This window comes from Narcine bancroftii, chromosome 4, assembly GCF_036971445.1.
Source record: "Narcine bancroftii isolate sNarBan1 chromosome 4, sNarBan1.hap1, whole genome shotgun sequence".
Classification (NCBI taxonomy): Eukaryota; Metazoa; Chordata; class Chondrichthyes; order Torpediniformes; family Narcinidae; genus Narcine; species Narcine bancroftii.
This window is the reverse complement of record NC_091472.1, coordinates 306,276,408-306,290,659: the sequence shown is the minus strand read 5'-3', so window position 1 is coordinate 306,290,659 and position 14,252 is coordinate 306,276,408. Positions and strand designations below refer to the sequence as shown.

At 41.4% G+C, this 14,252-nt stretch overlaps 1 protein-coding gene across 4 annotated transcripts in view; it reads left to right on the top strand.

Annotated features, from left to right (window-relative positions):
* pde11a (phosphodiesterase 11a) overlaps positions 1 to 14,252 on the top strand; it is a 355,963-nt gene that overhangs the window by 167,189 nt on the left and 174,522 nt on the right. For 2 of the 4 annotated variants that reach the window (XM_069935820.1, XM_069935821.1), the window contains exons 4-7: positions 4,386 to 4,475; positions 5,911 to 6,015; positions 8,136 to 8,276; positions 9,352 to 9,416. In XM_069935820.1, coding sequence (XP_069791921.1) covers positions 4,386 to 4,475; positions 5,911 to 6,015; positions 8,136 to 8,276; positions 9,352 to 9,416 — 401 coding nt within the window. The remainder of the gene's footprint in view (positions 1 to 4,385; positions 4,476 to 5,910; positions 6,016 to 8,135; positions 8,277 to 9,351; positions 9,417 to 14,252) is intronic. The other 2 variants (XM_069935824.1, XM_069935823.1) reach the window with 1 other exon arrangement.

Below are 14,252 nucleotides of genomic sequence, written 5' to 3'. Positions count from 1 at the left end.
GACCCAGAGTTGTTTCTGCTGAGAAATATAATGGACTTAAGGCTTACAATGAAGCTGTCCAAATTTCAAATCCAATTTGTGTTAATCGCATTGGCAGTGGCCAGGAAGTGCATTGTGGCGATTTGGAAGTCCGACTCTAGTCTTAATATCGAATGATGGAACAAGTAAATTATAGAGCTGCGTTCCCCTGGCTGGACTGATCCAAAGTTTAACTCCTGGTTATAGATTACACCCCCCATCTTTGTAATGAGAAATATATTTCATAATATGAAAAGGCCATAGTCTTATCAGTCTTATTGGAAGATTGCAAAGTGTTTTTTAAAGCACAGTTGTCAAAGGGAATTTTGAGATTGGCTGGGTAGATAGTAAACCTGAAATCTCGCAGAAGTGTCTCCAAAAGGAGATTGTGTTTGTGGGGCAATACTAATATTACCTGTGAAATTATTAATTGGAATGACTGCTTAAATCCATACAATTAACCTTGGCCAATTGACAATGAGTTATCAGGGGAAAGGCATTATGTATGTTCCTGATGCTTGCCAGAGTCAAGATTTGCCTCTTTGAAAATGTTCCATAATCCTGGCTAGAAAAGCACCACTGCAAATGGTATGACAATATTTTCAGTAAGCCAAACAAACTTTCTGCCAGGCATATAGGAGATTTTGCTCCTCGTTCAGTCCCTTCTTATGGTTGGAAAAGCAGAGGATCTGTTCTCTGTAAGATATATCAGAGGTTTGGAATAAGTTAGTGTGGTAGGGTATTGAAAGGATTGTGAAACTGGTCTTCAAGATTGTGTATTAAAATCTCTAACAACAATTACGTTTAAAACAGTGAAATGTTGGTTTTTATTTCTTCAATTGCTTTAATGGGAGTTGTAGAATTAATTCAAGTGATGTATTAATGGCTTGTTTTTTTTAACAATGCATTGTTTGAAGCCAAGTAAACCAAGGCCATTTTTCCAGACTGTGAAAGACTTGATTGCCTGAAGGTGGCGTTGCAGGTGGATAGGATTGTAAAGAAAGCTTTTGGCATCAAAGTACAGGTACACAATCCTTTAAAATCATCTAAAATCCGGAAAGCTCCAAAAAGTGGCTTTTATTTTCCTGGTGCTGGTAAAGCGGAGAGAGAGAGATAGCAGCGCGACTAGGTTGGACGGGGAGGGAGGGGAGATACAGCAGCACGACTCAGGTGGGCGGGGGGGAGATACGGGAGTGTGACTCCGGTGGGCGGGGGGGAGAGAGACGGCAGCGTGACTCGGGTGGGCGGGGCGGGGAGAGAGATGGCAACGTGACTCGGGTGGGCTAGGGGGGAGAGAAACACCAGCGTGACTGGAAGGGGTTAGATACACAGCACAATTCGGGTGGGCTTAAATCGGGGGCAGGTAGCTTTTGTTCTGAAATCTGGAAAAATCTGAAATTCAGAACACACTGTCTCCCAAGGGTTCTGGATAAAGGATTATGTACCTGTAATGAGAATAGGACTTGGGATGTTATGTTAAAGTTGTTTAAGACATTGGTGAGGCCAAATTTGGAATATTGTGTGCAGTTCTGTTCACCTTACAACAGGGAGGATATTGTTATATACTGAGGACACCTGGGACTATTTTATGCTCGAGCATGAGCACTAACACTGTAAGAGCCACATCACACTTGAGAGTGGTGCATGCGTGATGAGGCACATTGTTATCATTACGTGACCCAGTAGCTGAATGGGAGTAAAGAAACGTACTGTTAAACTTACAAGCCTTTCTAGTGTTTATTAAGACCTCTGATGGTATAACCCAGACACAACATGGTGGCAGCGGTGGGATAGATGGAAACCCACAACATATAGAAAAAAAACTGAAATAAACATGGAGAGAAGGAAACAAAGAAAAAGCAGCATTATATGATCACCAGTGCTGGAGAAGAAAATGGCAGCGGCAGGTTTGCACCCAATAATGGATGGGGAAGCTGATGACATCATAGAGGCTTTCAAAAAGTTCAAGCAGAAGTCAACCTGGCTTTCAAAAGTTTCCTCTTGGAGCTACACCAAAGGAAAAGGTTAGTTACATCCTTCTTTGGACGGGGGAGCGAGGACTAGACCTGTTTAATAGCTGGGAGCTGACAGAAGAGGAAGAAAATAACCCAGAAAGGATATTTGAAAAATTATCCTCTCATCTGGAACCAAAATCCAACCATAGAATAAAGCGACATGAGTTCCAGGGATTAAAACAAGAGGCCGATGAGTCAGTAGATAATTTCCACACAGGGCAAAAGAGCATGGCAGCAAAATGAACGTTCAAAGAAATCGAGGAGAGAATCGTCGACTAACTAATCTGGGAAGCGCTCCTCCCAAAGTGCAGAAAGCTCTCGTAGGAAAAGACGGCTTGAAATTAGCAGACGCAGCTCAAGCCTTCGAGGTCACGAGGAGGCAAATGCAATCCCTCTCCGTGCAGGCCAACATGCAGCACAGAGATAGAAGGGTCCATGCCATAAAGCACACACAAAGAAAGCCGCAGACATCTAAGAACTGCAGGAGGTGCGGCAGAATACACCCCTTCAACGATCACGAGAAATGCCCCGCGTATGGTTTGAAGTGCAGGACCTGTGGGAAGGTCAATCACAGCAGCGCAACTAGGTTAGAGTGGAAAAGATGTGTGGGCATGAAAAGAGAACAAAAACAAGAATACAGAAGGAAAGCACACCACGTCAAGGGAACCAACAGCAGTGACTCCGACACACTAATGCTTGATATCAAAACACTACTCCTCCATGAGATATTTAAGAAAGGGAAGGGAGGAAAAAGTGAATTGCCCAACACGATCCAAGTGAAAAGAAACATCAGAAACAAACCGACAATATTCAACTTGAAAATAAAGTTGGACACTGGATCACAAGCAACGTCCTCCCACTCAGACTGTTCTCAGAGAACATGGTAAACGGGCACCCAGAGGCGGAAGGCACACTAGAAGCCATATATGTCATCCTCACAGCCTATGGTGGCCACGTGATTAAACACCAAGGAAAAATCCAAATAAAAGGCAGGCATAAAGGAAAGTGCATCATATGGACATTCTTCGTGGTTGACACCAACAGCCCAGCAATCCTAGACCTGAATAGTTGTCAGGAATTACAGGTAATCTCTGTAAACAATGAGATCAGGGAGAAGAAAATGTCCGAGAGGATCAATAGCGACATGAGGTCCCCGGCAGAGCTTTTGAATGGCAGAAAGTACAAAACAACCCTACCAAGTAAAATGTGTCAACCAGACGACCAAGAGGAAATAAGAAGAAAATTGACTAACATACAAGAGGGAAGTTGTCAACATCATAACAAACATTACCAGAACTCTTCACAGGGCAGCATGTGCATGTTCAAGAGCCAGTGATAAAAACCTGGAGTCCAGCAAAGATTGTTAGAAAAGCTGAGATGCCAAGGTCATACATCATTGAGACAGAATCTGCCAGGCAGCTGAGACGAAACAGGACCCACATTCGCCCAACACCAGATCTGACATAAAAAGCGCCAGAACATCAGCAGCTTCTGTAATTCCAACAACTTGTGAGGGGACACGAGGTGAAACCCCCAACCCACAACGACTGCACAGCAAGCAGCAGGAGAACCACAGAACCCAACAGTTGCAACAAGGTCTACGAGGTAGAGAAGCAACGTCCTACCATCAGTACGATTCCGCTGAAAAGAATATACAACTGTAAATGTGTAAATAGAATAGTTAATTTTTAATTGCAATTGCAGATAAAGAAGCAGTAACGATTTACTTTTAAGAAATTTTAAATTTTAATTTTTTTAAGAAGGTGGGATGTTATATACTGAGGAAACCTGGGACTGCTAGAGCATGAACACCAACACTGTAAAAGCCACATCACACTTGAGGGTAGTGCATGTGCGGTGAGGCACATTGTATCAATATGCGACCCAGTAGCTGAATGTGAGTAAAGAAATGTGCTGTCAACTTCTGCCCAACACCTCATCCAGGACAGTGGATTCATGGTCTAAAAGAGAATATGAATTTCCCCAACACCGTTGGACTTCCTCTTTCTGCAACATGACGAAGTAAACAATTATATGATGGAGTCAGAACTGTATAGCCAAGAATCTTCCTTATTTGAAATGTGCTTTGTCAGATCCATGTTCTCGGAAATGTTGAACAAATTCACTAAGGTTCAAGAGCTCCGACAAACACCTGTTTATTTCCACAGCTCCATCAGGCTGGATCTGGAACTCTTTGGAAAAATTTTTTGAAACTTACTGTCCATGTGACAAACTTGACACTCTACTGAAAGGATTAGATAAGTTACCTCTTTTAAAAAACCAATACCGCATATACTATATGCTTTTGATAAACATGCCTTTTAAAAATTGATTTTTTTTTGTTGTTGTCAGGTGCTGGGGATGTACCTTCCATTCTGTGGAATTGCAATCTCAAACGCTCAGCTGTTTGCTGCTTCCAGAAAGGAGTACGATAGAAGCAGGGTAAGTGGGGTATTGCACAGAGGAGACACGTACTTCATCTTGGCCACTCTTCCACCCAGACCTTAAACCAGTACAGTGGCAGCGACAAATTCCAATCAATGGCTACTGCATTTAATATCAATAGAAAATGCTGAAAAAGCTCAGTAGGTCAGAGAGCAGCTCTGGAAAAGGAAACAGTTAGCCTGCGATGAACATGAAGTATTAACATTTCTCTTCTCACAGATGCCATCTGCTAAGTTTATAATGCTCAATATCTGCAAATTCAGTTCCTTTAATAAGTAACTTACTCCAAAAATTGCTACAGAATAATTAATATCATATCTTCTGATTCACCATGACCAGCCACAGAAAATTCACAAGTTTAGCTTTAATGGATGTCTTGAGTCTTCGAAATCCCTAAACTCCAAGAGATATCACGCTGTCATATCCAAAAGTTGCAATTTCATTGCAAAACAAATTTTAACAGAGTCGCATCAGATATAAAATGATTTCACTCCTATTTGGTAAATCTTTCCGCCTTGAATAGTTCCAATTGATGCTCATAGGAATGAATATTAAATACTGGTCTTGCAGCATTGGCCAGATCACAAAAAGAACTAAAAATATCAGGATTTGCTAGTGGATTGCAGGCACGTCAAGGAGAAGACTATCACTGGTTTTAATGTCTTCGTTGAACTAGTGAAGAAATTATATGAAGAATGACAGAAACTTTCTGAAAGTTGGTTTGCTTACATATACGTCCACATCCAATTTATTTAAAGATATTTTGAGCACATGTCAACAAGTATGCCTTTTAACCTTAAAATTAGGAATCTACCAGTTACAAGAAAAACAGATTTGCAGGCTAATTCTTGGTAATCACTAAAATTCAATTGTATTTGACATTTATGCTTTTAATGAAACTCTGGTCATATGGGGTATGAAAATCTGCTGGCACTCTGTACTTTCTCCCTTGTTGAAACTGAAATGTTAAAGCATGAGGCCCAATATCTTTTTTCAAGTTTGCTGCATCTTTTCCGTGCAGTTTCCTGCAGGAACATGTTCTAATATTTTCCACTTGGTGCAAAGTTATTTTACTTTAACCATCAAAATCATGTGAGTGATTAATCAACTTTTTCATTACCAGCTATATCTAGACCAATTGGTTTTGTTTTTACACAGGTCATAGCTCAAATTGCAATTAATTCCTTCAAGGTTCTAATACTCATCTTATACTTTTGGTAATTTACAATGGCTTAATTAACCTAGAAACCTACATATCTTGAGGATAGCAGAAGAAACTGGAGCTCCCAAAGGAAATATATTCTTCTTCATTCTCTGGTACTCTCTCTTCCTCTGTTTTCACCTGTTGACAACATTTCACAGAATTACAGATGGAAAAGTTAACCCTAGAAAAAAGTCCTGAGGGATTCTATTTGCCTGCTCTTCCCTGCAGGTTTGGACCCGCATGGAAGTTCACCCCATTGAAGTGAAGAAATGGGCGTTAAAGAGTAATGGCGCAGTGTTTCTTGAGCTTCATCTGCTCCCCATTCCTGCAAAGGTACTTGCCCCAGATTCAGAAGGGCCAGTCTCATTGGACCAGATATTCCTGAAGCCAACCAGTGAAACCCTGAGCCTCTCACAACGGAAGCAAGGGTCTACAGTGTAGAGGCCCATAGACTGGCTGGAACAAGCCAACTCACCAAACTCCTCTGACTGACGGCTGGCAAACCCAACCACAACTTTGCTTTCGTCAAAGCTTTACCAGTGCTTTTATTTCAGTTTTAATAGACTCTAAGATATAATTCTTTTTTTTAAAGTATAAAACTAAATTGTTTAATCAAAGTCATTAGAAAGTGGGAAACACAGCAATGCAGCTAATAGAGGCAGTGCTGCACAGCTCCAAAGACCTGGGTTCTGATGCCACGATTTTTCTCCCTGTTTTCCTATTTCTTCGCACATCCCAGACATGTGTGAATTTAGGTTAATTCATTGATATAAATGTTTATATGAGTGATGGAAGCTGGGGGAAGTGGATGGGAATGTGGGAAGCATAAAATGTTGGGATTAATGTAAGACTAACGTGAGTTAATTTTTAATTGGCAGGGATTCAATGGGGCATAGAGCCTGTTTTCCTGCGATATCTCGCTATGACCATGGTTCTATGTCCATGACATTCAATTAAACACAGAAATAAAAGACCGTAAACTAATTTTTCCCTGCTGCCCAACATAGGAATGCGGGGCACTTTGTGCCACCTGTGACCTGATGCTGAAACTGAGAGAAAATTGAGAATTTCAGTGCTCTGCTAGGAAATCACCAACAGGGTAGGACCAATAAATCTGGGCTTTCTGCATTTACCCGGAGCACTTGCAGTGTACTGAGATTTGCTGATTTAGGCCAACCCAGCAAAGGGTGAAATTCCCAAGACAGGTAATGAGTTTCTCTTCTCAATCATATCTGTAGATTAGTTTCACTATGCAAGCTTAAAGAACAATGATCGAAGAAAGTGGGAATTTGGAGTGGTTATTGATGTATCCCCTTTTAACCCAATATTGACTGAACTTTGATGCCAGTCCAAACAGTTAAGTAAAACCAATGATGTACTCTTAAAACAGTGCACGGTATTTATCTCTAATATTTATTCACTAAAGTTTGAGTTTTCTATTTGTTTCAGTCTTATCTGAAAAACACTGACTTATGTAATTTATAGACTATATACAGTAAGGCAGTCCCCAGGTTATGAACGAGATCCGTTCCGAAGTGTGTCTTTAAGTTTAATTTGTAGCTAAGTTGGAACAGGTCCATATTGGTTCTTATTTAGCATCAGTTAATCAAATGTTTGTCTAAGTATATAGTATATATTTTAACTTTCTATACGTATAATACTACTGTAGTCATTTTCTCGAAGTAGGCATGATGTTAATGGTAACGTGATCCAACTTAAAATGGCAGACAGTGTTCTCCTTACTCAAGGTGACACACTGGAAGCCGTGCGTAGTAGTCCATTCATAAGTACAAGTTATCCGTAAGTCGGACGTTCATAGCCCAGGGACTGCCTCTATCTCCATTCTATTCATATTAAATCTGAGACAATTTATCTTCATTAAGTTCATTTATTTGATGGCATGAGCAGCCTGGCAGAAGACAGGCTATAAATCAGACTGAGTCAACAAATCACATTTTCTTTTGCTACATTTGATGGATGCTACAAAGTGATTACACTTTTTTTGGTTTTCTTTATTGTATGGTTTGGAAGATTAAAGTTTTCTTAAACAAAGGTGAGTGAATCTTTGCAAAAATAACAAAAAATATACCACTTAGATTTTAATTTCCTTCACTCTGAATATCAGCAAAGAACTGAGTGAAAGATCCTTTCAAGCATTTCAAACGTAGAAGGGAAATTAATGTGCCAGCTTTAACAGTGAGAAGATACATGTGGGCAAAGTAATAAGCGATACAAGGCAAATCAAGAGCTTTATAATGTTTTCTCAACTCTCTTTAAAAGTTTAAAATAATAAACTCTCAGACAAAAATGAAAAATAAAAGTTATGCTGCTGCGTTTTAATGTGAATCATGTATTTTCCCTGTCAAGTTTTTGTGTTACGAATATTTCTCATGATTGACTTGGTCAAGTGAACTCACATAAAGATGTCGTGCTATCCCTAATGTCCTAACCAGGCTCTGCTGGAGGTAGTCAACGACCTGTTTGAAGAACAGACGGACTTGGAAAAGATAGTCAGGAAAATAATGCACCGAGCACAGACATTGCTGCAGTGCGAACGATGTTCTGTGCTACTGCTTGAAGACATTGAATCACCGGTAAGTTTAGACAAACAAAATTCCATAAAAAGCATTTTTAAACCAGTATTTACTGAATCCATGGGGTCGTAATTATCCAGTGTTGCAGTTTTAAAATGGAAGATATTTAAACATACAGCAGATTAACAGGTCATTTTGGCCCACGAGTCTGTGCCGCCCAATTTAAACCCCATTAACCGACACCCCTGGTACGTTTTGAAAGGTGGGAGGAAACCGGAAGAGCCCCCCGAGAAAACCCACTCAGACCCAGGGAGAACGTACAAACTCCCTACAGACAGCAGAGGATTCGAACCCCGATCCGGTCCCCATCGCTGGCGCTGTAAAGGCGTTGCGCCAACCATGCTGCACTTGCCATTGTAAATGTTATGCAGCTTCCACAGCCCATTTCAAAATTATGGTGTTAGATTATGATGAAGATTGGAGTCGCAGTCTTCAGCTTAAGTACAAGTACACGAGAGTTATTGTTATAAACATAAGTACATGACAAGTACCTGCAAGTTATTGTCATAGACATAAGAATAAAAGCAATTAAATTCTTGCTTATTACAGCTGAATCACATAATGCCCCAGGAGAGAAAAATATAAAATAAATATTCTAGGATTAGTAGGTAGATATTCACAGTTGCAGTTATGCAAAATATAAATGATGTTTCAATAGTGCAGACAGATTTTTGAAGCGGTGCTCTAATTTGGGTCATACAGGAGCCAGATTAAGTTTTAGGAAAACTGATCTTGAACTTAAATGTACTTCTAAATTAGGAGGTCATTGTCTACATCTATAAAAATATCCTCATAATTAACCTTTGTTGGTCCATAAATGCACCAATATCTGTTAATCATTTGATATTATTTTCTCCACTGCAATATTTCAAGAAACCCCTCACTCCATTTTCATTTTTCTCCCATCTCAGTACGAATTTTGTTTAAAATGTTGCTTTTAATTTGAAGATACTGCTCAAGTCCCGAGCTGTCAGTCCCGAAATGGTCATCACAAACTTGTTCTAAATTGATTTACTTGAATGCAATGAAAGAACTTTCATGTTGACTAACAGCTTTTCTCAATAATCTGTGGCAGGTGGTAAAGTTTACAAAATCTTTTGAGCTGCTGTCTCCCAAATGCAGTGCAGGTGCTGAAAGTAGGTAAGATCCACGTTATAGTTGACAGGAGAGAGCAGGTTTTTAAATTATGGAATGTATGGGTTCTTCTTGAAATATTATAGACCCTGATATATGTTGGGAAAATTTAGATTTAGAATAAAGAGAATGAAAAAATATTTTGAATTTAAACACATTTGTTGTTGGATCCAAAATTATATTGCAAAGATGGACATAAATACACTCTCATTTTTATGCTATCAAGATGGAAAATATTGGTTTTAATAGATTTCCTGTTCTGTGGTATTTTTACTTTCACATATATTGGTCCTGATTTGAACTTGGATGGGAATCGGGCAGAAGGAATGTTGAGGTACCCTCTCCTCCCTGCTGTCCGATGTGATCAGGATGTAGCACTGGAAGATTTTATCTCCCAATATTTTTACATTTACTTTCCTCTCACCAAACAACCAACACCCACTTCTTAAAGACAGGAATACTTTGCTCTAGATTTAATGCAGAACCACACACTAAAGAACTCCTTAACATTCTGATCTTACCTTATGCTTGTTCTATTAATCTCAAATAATCCTGAGTACAAAATATTGCAATGCGGCAGTTAGTGTTTGATTTGCAGGTAACTGCAGAAACCAATTTATTGATAATGATGTTTCCCATACAGCAGTAACACAAGGATTTCATTAAATTATCTTGACTGAGAGATATTACCTTCTTTTCAAAAACACACAAAACAGAGAACATAAAACAATACAGTGCGGCGGTGTGAGCAGTGGGAGAAACACAGCCACCAAGTTGAGGGTCGCTAACGACTGTTTTCATTCATATTCCGCGCGGCCCCTTTAAGGGCAGCATAAGCTCAGTCACCTGGTGCATTGTGACATCATAATCGCTGCCCAGGGTGCGGGAGTCGGAGAGAAACCTCTGACGACGCCATTTCCCCACGGCTGCCCCGCCACGTGGCGATACAAGCGGGGCCGGTTTGCCATGAGGATGTGCGCCGCCACAACAGCACCGAACAGGCCTTGCGGCCCTCAATGCTGTGCTAACTCAATATATTCTTTCCTAAAAAAAAGAATTAAACCCTCCCTACCCCATAATCCTCTTTTTTTTCATCCATGTGTCTGTGAGTCTCTTAAATGCCCCCAATGTTTCAGCCCACATCACCATCCCTGGCAAGGCATTCCAGGCACCCACAAATCTCTATGTAAAAAAAAAGCAAAACTTACCCCTGATATTCCCCTAACGTTTCCTCCCTTAACTTTGGACATATGTCCTCTCATGTTTGCTGATCCTTGCCCTGGGAAACAGGTGCTGGCTGTCCAGACTATCTATGCCTCTCATAATCTTGTAGACCTCTATCAAGTCTCATCTCATCCTTACTTGCATTTCAAATGAGATCTCTTTTGTGAAGTGTTACTGTCTGTTTGTGAAGTGACCTACACTAAACCTCCCACAATCTATAAAATATAATATAACCCATAACAGAAGCAAAAGTGAGTCGTCCCCCCAGAGTCACCAAGTGTTCCTAAATTTGCCTCCAGCACTTCTGCAGCCACACAGAGTCCGGTCCAAACCATAGGCAACCAGAGCTCCAGATCCGAATCCCCGACACAGTCAGGAACCCTTCAGCGCCCGTCGCACCTCTTTGAAGAAGGAGACTTGAGGAGGGGGACTGTGCATTTACATCCACGAGAACTGGTGCACCAATTTCTCTAATGCAAAGACCTTCCGCTCAGAAGAGATAGAATACCTCCTGGTGAAATGCAGACCCTTCTACCTGCCCAGGGAATTCTCACCCATGCTGATTGCCACAGTCGACGTTCCACCTTCAGGGTGAAGCCATGAAGGAGCTTTATTATCTCATCTGTGAAGCCCAGAGTTCCTGTGCTAATATGGTGCCATAATTGTTGCAGGCAATTTCAATCATGCCAACCTGAAAACGGTCTTACCGTGGTTTCAACAGCATGTGAACTTCACCACCAGAGGAGAGAACACCCTGGATTGTGTCTATACCAATATACCTGATGCATACAAGACTGCACCTCACCGCCACCTTGGTTACTTGGATCACTATCTGTCCTGCTAACTATGGTGTACAGACCATTGGTAAAGCAAACTAAGTCATTTCACCGGGAGATCAGGACGTGGCCGGAGGGTTGGGGGAGGGGGCCATAGCAGTGCAATAAGACTGCTTTGAGACCATGGAATTGAGCTGTTTCAGTGAGCAGTCACTGCAGCAGTCCAACATTCCTGCAGGGTTCAAGACAGCCACCATCATCCCCGTGGCCACCTACAAAGGTCATGTCAACATAGAGGAGTGACTGGTTACATTAGCATTGATGATGTCACTGAGATTAAATGCTTCCCAACCAGGGCTAACCAGAAACAATGGATGGATTCAGAGTCCGGGCCCTTCCCAGAGTTTGTGATGCTGCCTTCAGGACAGGGGATAGGATGACGTTAAGATTAGCCAGGGCTAAACTCTCCTGTGCAATTCGGAAGGCGAAGCAGAGGCACGCACAAAAGATCCAGAGACAACTGAGCGACACCAGGCGCATGTGGCAAGGGATCAAGACTATTATGGATCACAAGTCAACCTTATGAATTAAATACAATGACACCTCCCTTCTGGACAAACTGAGCACCTTCTATACATGGTTGGATGAGAAGAACAGGATGATGCCAAAGAAAGCTCCTTGTCCCCCTGATGAACTGGCCTCTCGCATAGCCATGGCCAAGGTGAGGAAAACCCTATCCAAGTTGAACCCACACAAGGCAGCAGGACCAGACAACCTACCTGGTCGGGTGCTGAAGGACTGCACAAACCCATTGACGGAGGTCTTTACGGACATCTTCAACAAGTCACTGCAGCAGTCCAACATTCCTGCAGGGTTCAAGACAGCCACCATCATCCCCGTACTCAAGGGGGTGACAATAATAGGCTTCAATGTCTACCGCCCTATGGCACAGACCTCCACCGTTATGAAATGCTTTGAGCGTCTGGTGATGGAACGCATCAAAGCACACCTCCCAGAGACACTGGATCCATTTCAATTTGCCTATAGAAGAAACCGTTCCACAGGCAATGCTATAGCCTTGTCGCTTCCCTCTGTCCTGGCCCACCTGGAGAACGATGCCTCATACGCCAGGCTGCTGTTCATTGAATTCAGCTTGGCATTTAATACGATCATTCCCCAAAGGCTGGTGGAGAAGCTGTCCTGACTGAGACTCAACACCTCTCTCTGTAACTGGATCCTAGGCTTCCTAATGGAAAGACCACAGTCCGTCCAGTAGCAGAACATCGAGCACCATCACACTGAGCACTGGCGCAGCTCAGAGTTGACTGCTCAGTCCGCTCCTGTTCACGCTACTGACCCATGAATGTATCACCAGATCCAACTTGAACAGTGTCACCATATTTTCTATTAAGTAATATAAATGATAAAGACTTGCAGTTAAAATTGGATCGATCTCAAAAACAATTTATTATGATTGCTTTAGCAGCAGTGAAAACATGCATACCAACAACTTGGAAAATGGAAACATCTTTGAAATTACAGTGCTGGTATATAAACATAGATCGCTGTATTGCATTCGAAAAAATTACCTATAATTTAAGAGCTAATTTTGGACAATTTTAAAAAAACTTCATTGGTGATTGCCAGACTCAAACCTCCAACTTTTAAAGGGATAGTATAATATATGTTATCGAATATAATATTATAATATATTATTCATCGAATTAATAAAAGTTAGATGATAGCCAAATGATACCCATTTTTTTATTTGGGTAATTTTTGGGGGGAGGAGAGGAAGGAGGGATGGGGAGAAGATGGAAAATATCACTTTATAGTTTGGAATCATTGTTATTTATTAAATTTAAACAACAGTCATCAGCCTCATCGGCAACAACAATGAGTCGCACTATAGAAAATCTCGTGAAATGGCGCGAGAGGAACAACCTGAGTTTCAACGTGGTCAAGAGGAAGGAGAAGATCATGTACTTCAGGAGGACCAGGAACGACCACCCTCTGCTACGCATCAACAACTCTGTAGTAGAGAATGGAGAGCATCAAGTTCACTTAACTAGTGACCTATTGTGAACACTCAACATCTCACTTGTCAGGAAGGCACAGCAGCGTCTGCACTTCATGAGAAGACTGAAGCGGGCAAGGCTACCAGCCACCATTATGTCTACCTTCTACCTTCTATTGAGAGTATCCTGCCAGCTGCATCATGGTTTTCAGATGCTCCCATCGGGAAAGAGATACAGGAGTATCAGAGCTGGTACCACCAAGATTCAGAACAGCTTCTTCCCATGGGCAGTGAGAATGCTGAAAGATCAAAGAAACTGCTCACACTAACCATCTGAGACTCTCATTTTTACAAAGCAACATTTATTTGTTTTTCTAGATGTAATACTTGTCCTACATATGTATTATTTGTCTGTATGTATGTTATGTCTGGTCGTTTGTCTGCATGCTTTTGCACCGAGGACTGGAGAACACTGTTTTGTCAGGTAGTAATTTTTTTTAAAAATTTAGACGTAGCACAGAAACAGGCCATTTCAGCTCACAAGTCCGTACTGCCCAATTTACACCCCATTAACTGGTTTTGAACAGTGGGAGGAAACTGGAGCCCCGGAGAAAACCCACACAGACACAGGGAGAACATACAAACTCCTTATAGACAGTGCAGGATTCGAACCCCAGTCCGTTCCCAGTCGCTGGCGCTGTAAAGGCGTGGCACTAACCGCTACGTCAACCATGCACTTGTACAATCAGATGACAATAAACTTAAGTTAACTTTGCGCAGTCCTAAACAAAAGAGGCAAATCAAAATTAAATTGATACCATTTTC